The following is a 9,767-nucleotide window of genomic DNA, read 5'->3' as shown; positions in this document are numbered from 1 at the left end:
AAAAATATTTCTTTTAAGAATTTCAGAATCATGGGACAGTATATAAATTGTCCTTCAATGGGTCAAACTGGCAAGGAACATTTGCATTCCTCAAATTCTTTAATAAAGATTTTCTGGTTACCATAAAGCAGTTTCAGACTCATTTGGTTGCTATGTAGGGGTCAATAATCTGAATCCTTGTTGTGAGCTCGGCATAGATATAATGGACACTTTTCTCAAACATGCAACTAAAAGACAAGTTGAAGTGCAGACTAATCTTTTAATGCATACATTTAAATACCAATGTGGGCAATAGCAAAATTAGAAGCCTACATAGTCAATGAATGTTTTTATACAACCAAGACATTTTTAATATATGAATAAAATAAATGAAAAACTAGTAATCACAGCTATCCTTAGAAGCTGGATCTTGGATACAAAAACTTCAAATTGTTTCCCGTTTCATCTCTATTTCTTACTTTCCTTTATCTCAACTTTCTCTTTCTTTTGGCCAGTGTACTGCTAAATTGAAATTACAGTCAGATTTTCCTGCGCCTATCAGCGTAAGAAATTTCAGCTGTTTTTTTTTCTTCTGCACATTATACACATTGCAGAGATTTATCGTTGTGGCTCAAAATAACTGAATACTTTCAAATTTCTTTTAGCAATATATTAAGTTTGTTCTTACTGCCAGTTCCTGATCCTGCTAGATTCTGCTGCTGACTTATTTGGCAAAGCATGAGTCTTATAACTATTGCCAGGAACATTTGGTTACTAGTAACCTCAGGTCACTCTTTACCTGGTACTACGGGAATGAAGGGAGACAAGAGCCTGGGGAAGAGCATGAACCCTGGAGCCAGACTTCCCAGGTGCAAATCTTGGCTTTTTCAGTTACTAGCTGTGTGACCCTCTGGCAAAGTGACTTAAACCAACAAGGCCTCAGAATCCTCATTTGTAAAATGCGGATAAAAATGGTGTTTATCTCACAGGGTTGTTATGGAGATTAAATAAAAAAGTTAATTTTCATAAAGCGCATGGAATGATTCTGGTAGATAGTAAGCACTATATATATATGTTCGTTAAATATTCACTTTTCCTTTTTGGAGGTTTTTTTTTTTTTTTTTTAAGGTTTTTCTATCATCAGGGCTATATCCTCCAGCTAGAACTTGAGGATACTGAATACAGATCCTCTATGTAACACATTCAAGATATGTGACCATTCCATGTTGGGTATAGATAATAGAGCTTCTCTGGGCTTTAGGTTTCATCTACAAAATGGTAATATCATCAGTCCTGTCTGCCTAACAAAATTGCTCTGAAGAGAAAATACAACGCAAGAGAGCAACCTCAAGAGTCTAACTATGTTCTTACGCAGCCTTGTGGCCATAAACATACGTACATACCCCTTAGGATATTCCTAAGATTCTGGGAAGTTGTGAGGGGCATTCTATAAAGTTAAATTATCCCAAATTAAAATTAGTTCAAAAAAAGAGGCCAAACATGCAGCTCATTAAGAGCTTGAATCCAGTTACAAAGTATATGCATGATCGGTAATTTGAAGACCGAGCAACATAATGCATTTTTGTGTTTAATCAAAAAAATTTTGCATTAAAAAACAAACACAAAGACTTTCCAAATCATCCCTAATCAGTGGTATTTTCACTTCTGAGAATGATTTGGCCCAATTTAGGGACTTTATTGTTTCTAGCAATATACCATACAATTTAACTTAAGAGTTCACTTATTACAGATCAGAACACATTTGAATTCTTCACCACACACTATGTGGAAGTGGTGGAGGCACTAATGGATCCTTCTTACACTGTTACAAATATATAGGTTTTTATGAAGAAGAAACATTTCCTATTAGCATCTTAGGCTCAAGTAAAAAAAATTTCTTTTGGCATGGAATTCTAGAGTCTTTAGTTTCCTGATAATTCTTGGTGTTCTTGCCAGAAAATTGTGTTTCACAGTACATTAAAAAAATTCTGGCATCATTTAAATTTTTGAACGAGTCCTTTATCTGGAATTGTTTGAGAAATAGTTTAAGTTAGTTAAATAGCACAGTTCGTATGCCCCTTAGAAATTTAATAAGGGGGTCATTAAGGAAAACTGGAAGTGGGATCTTCCCAAATTACTCTAGATGGTAAAATACATGTTGTCTCCTGTTAGCAACTGGCAATCTTGGATGTATAAACAGTATTAAATGTTACCAAGAGGAAGCACGATTCAAAGTAAGCTGAACAGAACACAGGAACAGGTGGGAGTGTACCTGCGTTGGGGCCAGTCTGGCTGACACGAGTGGCTATCATCCCAGAGAGGTGGGCTGCACGTCACCCCAGGACAGGTCACACACCCGCCTGCCCTCACAGTTTAAATGAGATGACAACACTTTTTTTTTTGAAACTAAATACATTTTAATAGAAAACAAAATACAAAATAACTCTTTTCAGAAAACAGAAATATTTAATCCTTTTTCCATGAATTCGAACTTGCTTCATCCTCAAAGCACAGTTTTAGATGTATGTACTTACGATTTGTTTCACAAAGTGTTCGTTAAACCGCTATTGCAATGCAGGAGGTGGGAGCAAATGATGGCAGGAGAAAAGACGCTGAGAGAGCCACACCTCCGAATAAATGGGCATTTGGAAATTTCACATCTTCCAATTCAATCTTTTGACTTATCGCTTCAAATTCTTATCATTTCTTTACCACAATCTGTCCTTGCAGGGGAGAGAACTGTTCACAGAAGTGCAGCCATGAGGAGACTCTTCCTCTCCCACCATCACTGCAAGAGCCCAGGACTTTCTCAAACCAACCCACCCACCCACTTCTAGACACATCAGCCGGAGTGATCCGTCACCCAGAAACTTTCCCTTTCTCCCAAAACACTGTGCTACCAAATTCTCTGAATTCCCTGAACCTCAAGATTCCAAGTATCACAGCCAGTGCCAGGAGTAAAACCTGAAAGATGAGAGCAGAGAAGGCCCCTCTGCCAGTGCTAGGTTTCCTCTTCTCAATAATAATAATAATTATAATTATAATAATAAAAAATCCTGGTTCTCTGTAATTACGGAAAAGGAAAGACTTTTTGCCAGGATGATCCCCGCCCCCGTTCCTAGTTCCCACCCCCGCATTCCTACACCAGTCGAGATCCCTCGCACCGCAGCCGCCGACCAAGCAGCCGTGACCCTGTGGCACCGCTCCTCGTGACAGTGCCCCGCAACCATCCTTGGACCAAACGCAGCACCCGGCAGCGAGGTAAGCAGCATCTCGGGGTGCCACGCGGGAAAATGAGACAGAGACACGAAGCTGCTCGCACGAAGACACGGGTGGGATCTCTGTAAGAACTGGCAAGCTGACCTCCAGAGCCGCCTCCTTCTCCATCTCATGTCCAATCACAGCACTGTCCCCCTCCAGTCCTTCGACATTGGGGGGACCGAGTGAAGGGGTGATGAGCTCAGGATGTCTGCATGGGAGAAGGGGGAGAAGCGGGGAGTCTTTCACAGTCAGTCAGTGATTCAATCTCAATTTGTCCTAAGACTTGCAACCTGGAGGCTTTCCACTACTGCTCCAGTCCGTTACACAAAGATTAAAAAAAAATTAATGTTCCTGATTCTCTTGTGTGATTCCAGTCACTAGAAGAAGGTTGCAGGCCATGAACTGCACACTCAGTACATTGCTCATCTGCCCGGTGTACACGCCCACGAGTTCACCAGACGAGCCGTCGGCAGGCGCGCTGCAGTAAGTGTTCCTGATGTCCCAGACACGCACCGAGTTGTCCATGGACGCAGACGCGATCAGACTGCTGTCCGGACTGAAGGTGAGGCTGGTGATGTTGTCCGTGTGACCTCTCAGTTCTTTATAAAGAGTCCCAGAGGCCAAGTCCCATAGCTTCAGCCGCTGGTCCTCGCCAGCTGAGGCCAAGTACTTACCGTTGGGAGAAAAGGCAAGAGAGAGCACAGGGCCACGGTGGCCCGTGAAGAGCCTCACCGAGTTGCCCTGTTGAGCACTCCACAGCCGGACAGTCTTGTCGGTCGAGCCTGTGGCTAAGTAGTTTGAATTAGGGTGGAATTTGACACAGTCCACATCTGCCAGGTGTCCGGCATATATTCTCAGCGGGTACGTCCGATCAAATGACCACAGCCTCGCGGTGCGGTCATGGGACCCGCTGGCAAAGTACAGGCTATATGGGCTAATGTCCAGATCCCACACAGGGTAGGCATGTCCTTGGTACAACACAGTGTTGGTGAAACTCCCGAGGTCCCAGTACCTAATGGACATATCTTCAGAACAAGAGAGCAACCCTGAGCTGTCTGCGAGGAACCTTGTGCTGTACACTGGTCCACAGTGTCCCCGTAGTATCTTCATCTCTGTGCCCGCATTGTCATCCTCATCATCCTGGGGACAGTGGGGGGGAGGGGCGGGTGGCAGAGAGACACACAAGGGAAAAATGTTTAGTGGTCTGCCCAACAGTCCAGGAAAAAAAAAAAAAGCTACTACTTGGGAAATGGCATGCCCAGTAAATGACAGCAGTCTTGCCCTTAAGGGTGACCCCGGGAAAACAACTCATAATTGCACAACTGAATAAGAAGTCTCCTGCAACTTACAAATTGTCTTCCTCAAATTCATCTTGCAGCTAAGACTATGTCAAATTAAAAGTACACAAATGCAAAGCTATTATTACCCAGTAATAACTGTGGACCTTAGTGTTAGGCTGAGCATAACAAATTCCAAAGGCTGCTTAAAAGGTCGCCCACGGTAACTTCCACTCTTAATCCTCCTAGACATCATTTGGAAAGATTTAATTCTGAATTTACATTAAGTTCTCAGTTTCTTTTATTCTGTGGGCCTGTCTTCATCCGTCAGTTTTAGCTGCTTTATAAGCCACATTACTCCCTGTTTCTATTCCACTAAGAAAATTCCTGGCACGTTTATTACTCCCATGAGTGGGGTCAATGATGAAGGCAGACATGGTTTCACTTCAAAATTAACATAAAACCATTGTAGGAGGTTAGCCAAAATAAAGCCCGGACATATCAGAACAAATAGTAAACCAGAAAGGTGCAGTTATCAATGAATGACACTCACACTTTGTGACCACGCATAAACTGCTAGTGTCCAAAAAGAAATAAAGATGACGTTTTATAACTCTGACTTTCTGGAGGGTCTCAAATATTTTCTCATGCCAGTCATAGGTTCAGAATGGCTTTAAACAAAGCCGAGTGACTCATGGGACTCTTGGACCTAAATTCCTGTGTGTGGGGACAGAAAAGAAGACAGCCACTCATGGTACCAAGGGAGAAAGCCCCTTCCTCACCCTCTTCCCCACAAGGACAGTATTTCTGTTCGGAATCCATTTTCCCTTCATTCCCTCACAGACAAGCTCCTTAACACTATAGCTGTCTCTATCCAAGAATTCACAAATTAGAGTGGGTTTTAATTAAACACCAGAAGAATGAGGAGTAAGAAGAGTTTTGAACCAATCGGCTTTGTTAGCTTAGATATAAATATGTCTGTGGGCCTTAAGTTCTTGTACAGGAAAATGGCATCTTTTTAACTTCCATTTGAAAACTATTAAATTCAAAATAAAACAAACGCCTTCAATGTGTACAGATTTCAGAAAAAGTTGAGAGAAAATAAACACTGATGTCCATGAATATTCAAAATGGCTATTCCAGACACTCAACATTAAAAATACATAAGCATTTGGGAGCTTAACGTTCTACCGAGTGTTACCAAGAATATTAGTAATTTTCCTTTCAAAAGAGGTTATGACAACACTTTAAAATTTCAAGGATGACTCATTGCTGTACACCAGAAAGTTTATATAAAAACCGTGGGAGCAAAAAACGACCCCAGATGAATTACAGAGACCCTCTGAAAGTGAGTGGTGGATTTTTAAAGGGCACGTTACCATCTCTGAGGCTTAAGTGGTCTTCGTTCGGAGCAGGAAGTTAGGGAAGCGGGTCTTCAGCTCCTTACTGGGACCTAAACAGCGTGCTCAGAGATGGGAAGAGGAGGGTGCGCCAGGAGTCAAGCTGGCACTCCCCAGGGGTCTTGATGATTGTCCCCAGCATGTGGAAAAGCGCCTGGTTGACTCTATAGACCAAGAGATGGGGAAACCAGAGCATTCCTGCTGGCTATCACTATCAGCTCTTTGCCAGGACCACAGCTTAAAATAACCCAGCCACATTTTCTTCTGTGGCTCAACCCAGTCCCACAAGGGCCTCAGCACAGTCAAGCTAAAACTCTGAACAAGCAGCTGATTCACACATGCCCAACCCCAGATTCTCCTACCTTTCATGCTCACAGGACAAAACCCCAAACTCCCTACAAATGACTGAACACCCTATAGTAAATGGGCATGCATCCCAAATAGGAATTTTTAATTTGTTAAGTATATTTGTGTAACAATGAATCATACTATGCATATTATAAAACATGCATAAAATAAGAAATTTAAAAATAATAGGAAAACTAAGTATAAAAAGACTTTCAAACATTATCTTATGTACCCCTGTGTGCCATAGTTTGCTAAGCCCTGCTTTAGACCATGGAGGCCCTAAAAATCTCAGGCTTGTTATGGATGTCTGCTTGTGGACTAGGAGGGTCAGAGTGCCTCAGCTCACACTCATCTTTTCTAGCTTGAGGGTACTTTTGGGGGGGTCTGAAATTAAGCCTTGGGCCCTTCTCCCAACGTTAGCTGCCAATGGAAATGAAAGAAATTAAATCTGGCTGGGCTTGGGAGTGGGTTAAGATTTGGAAGCAAGTGGGGGGCTGCTCTCTCTGGGAGAGATGACAGTGGCCCGAACTAGAACAGAAAAGGCGGCTATTGGCTAGTTGAGCTGAACATGTGCTGTAAGTGTAAAACACACCAGACTTCCAAGACTTAGGACAAAAAAGGAGAATGTAACAGATTTCATTAATAATCTTTTAATATTGCTTACATGTTGAAATGATAATACTTTGGTCATACTGGATTGAATAAAATACATTACTGAAATTAATTGACTATTGTTTTTTACTTTTTTAATGTGGCTACTAGAAAAATCAAAGTTACAAACACGGCTCACATTATATTCCTCTAGGCCAGCATAGACCTACACGATTGTTTTATATACAAATCACAGAACTGAATATTATACAACACTGACTTCTTTACTTTTCAAAGTTAAAGACTGCTGGATTGGGGGAAGGCTCACTAGCCAGTACATGAACCGAAAACTGGTGCTGTAGTGCTGGGCTAGGAGGGCGGGAGGCTGGCAGTGACGAGGGTGATCGTGTACACATACCTGAAACGAAGAGCAAATCCTTGATATGGTATCTGTGGTTCTGCCATGTCGCTCAAATATTAAAAATACAGAGTTACTAGTCAACAAGAGCGGAAGTTGGACCTCATTTCCAACTCCATTTAGTGTGGAACACAGGATGGAGGATCTCAGACAGGATGGGGGCTACTGGTCCTGGTGGGGAGAGGAGCACTGCAACGCCAATTAATAGCTTTTCAAAGGTTAACCTAGAATATCTTTAAGTTGCAGATAATCAGAAGCTATAGGCCAGTGCTGTAAATCCAGTTTTATTTGGCTTAATAGAGAAAATTTTATGCCCTCATAGGAGCTTTTGATTACTGTTTTTGACTTTTTAAAACTAAGATATAATTCCCATACTATAAAATTCACTCTTTGAAAAGTATAATTCAATGACTTTTAGTATATTCACAGAGTTGTGCAACTATCACCATTATCTACTACAGAACATTTTTATCACCTCAAAAAAGAACCCTTTTACCCATTAGCAGTCACTGCCTATTTCCCTGTCCCCAGACCCCGGCTGTCATCAATCTACTTTCTGTTTCTATGGTTATACCTATTCTGGATATTTCCTAGAAATGGAATCATATAGCATGTGGTCCTTTGTGACTGGCTTCTTTTATTCAGTTAGCATGTTTCCAAGGTTCATCCACAACACAGCATGTCTCATGTCTATGTAGCTTCATTCCTTTCTATGGCAGGATAATATTCTATTACATGGATATGTCACATTTTGTTTATCTATTAATCAGCTGACATTTGGGCTGTACCCACTTATCGGCATTATGAATAATGATGTTACGAACATTTGTGTACAAGTTTTTGTGCGGACACATGTTTTCAATTTTCTTGGGTATATCCCTAAAAATGGAATTGGTGGGTCTGGTCAATATTTTAAATACCCACTATGAAAACATTTTATCCACTAACTTCACAAAGATTAAGGCAGAGGTTGCAAACTGGCTTTTTAATTGGGTTTTCATGTGCTTTCGTACTTCCTACCATCTCTTTGATCCAGGTATATTTACCTACTTGGCTTCTACAGGCATGTGAATTTGTGACCTTTGCATTAAGAATTTCTATTTTAATTGTGAATTCTATAAGGAAAAAAACGTCAAGTTCTCACTGAAGAAATATTAAAAACTAACTACCAGAACTGATTTATACCTTGCTTCTCCCCAAAATGTTCCTTGTCAGGAACAACAAAACCCCCCCCAAAACCCAAAAAACCCCAAAACAAGTCCCCCCGCCCCCCCACAAAAACCACCACCCCATAACAACAAAAACCTCCATAAACTGCTATAACAAAATGAGTGGGGGATGTAGAAATCCCAAACAGGAAACCCTGTGACATGATAAGAAGATCTCAACTTTAGTTCTAAAATGAAACAAAAGTTTGTTCCCAAGGAAAGCAGTACCTTTATACTGTAGCAGAATCCCCAGTGCTTTCAGTATGGATAATAGGGAATACATCAGGAAGATACTTAAACAAAGTATCTTCCCTTGGTAGGAACAGCACCTCCCGCCATCCACCCAGGTGGTCCAGTCTGAGATACAAATGTCATCCTCAACTCCTCCTTTCCCTCTAGCCCCTCCACTGAATCCAGTAAGAGAGCTCTTGTCTCACCAGTCCCTGTGCTCCCTTCCTGCCGCCACTCCCCCAGCACAGGTCACCATAATCCCAGTACAGCCTGTGGTGCCATGCTGCTACCTGTCTTAGCACCCCCAACTCCAGCCAGACTTTCTTTCACTTCTTGGAATTCATCATGTTATTCTTCACTTCTGGGTCTTCAAATGCATACCTTCCAAAGCCTGGGAGTTGTCACAGAATAAGTCTCTAATTTTCAGTGGTAGCCAGGGTAGAATCTTATACATTTTTTTGGTCTAATATTATTTCCTTCTTTGTATCTACCTTTCTATCTTTGCTATCTTCCTTTAATTTGTAATGCTGAGAATAATCTCCAAACACAATGTCATCAAGCTAATAAGGTCGGTGGAAAAATATTTTTCCTTGTATTTACAGAAAGTTGTAAATCAATTATGGCTGCATCCTTCAGTTGTAATGTGAAGAATGCTCAACAGGCTAGAATTGTCTCTTAGGAAAAGAAATTTTAAAACTCAAATACATGTGCAATAAAAAAATTTTGGAGGGTACCATAAAATCCTAGAAATCAAAGTGTGTACATTGGAATGTAGACCTTTTACTCAACAAACTCCTCTAATTATAATCTCAGTCACCAGAAACAAAAACTCAAAGACCATGCTAACTGTAAGTTGACTAAGAAAACAAGAATAGGAAAAAAGGGCTTATTTTGTGCATCCAATATTCTTGGTATCCTTATCACCTGTGGAAATTAACTTGAATGTTGGTTTTTTTTTTTAATTCCTTAATTTTTCAACCCCATGCAAAGAATTTTCCATTGAAAGTAACCTGAGGTAGAGCTACTTGAATTTCAGTGGTGAGATGACAAAAAT

At 41.0% G+C, this 9,767-nt stretch overlaps 1 protein-coding gene across 2 annotated transcripts in view; it reads right to left on the bottom strand.

The window, feature by feature from the left end:
* Positions 1-1,076: 1,076 nt before the first annotated feature.
* Positions 1,077-9,767, bottom strand: part of TAF5L (TATA-box binding protein associated factor 5 like) — a 31,309-nt gene continuing 22,618 nt past the window's right edge. For both annotated transcript variants that reach the window (XM_002921545.4, XM_034662527.1), the window contains exon 5: positions 1,077-4,380. In XM_002921545.4, coding sequence (XP_002921591.1) covers positions 3,583-4,380 — 798 coding nt within the window. In that variant the 3' untranslated portion in view covers positions 1,077-3,582. The remainder of the gene's footprint in view (positions 4,381-9,767) is intronic.

The sequence above is a fragment of the Ailuropoda melanoleuca genome, chromosome 6 (assembly GCF_002007445.2).
Source record: "Ailuropoda melanoleuca isolate Jingjing chromosome 6, ASM200744v2, whole genome shotgun sequence".
Taxonomy (NCBI): Eukaryota; Metazoa; Chordata; class Mammalia; order Carnivora; family Ursidae; genus Ailuropoda; species Ailuropoda melanoleuca.
This window is presented reverse-complemented; position numbering and strand designations above follow the sequence as displayed.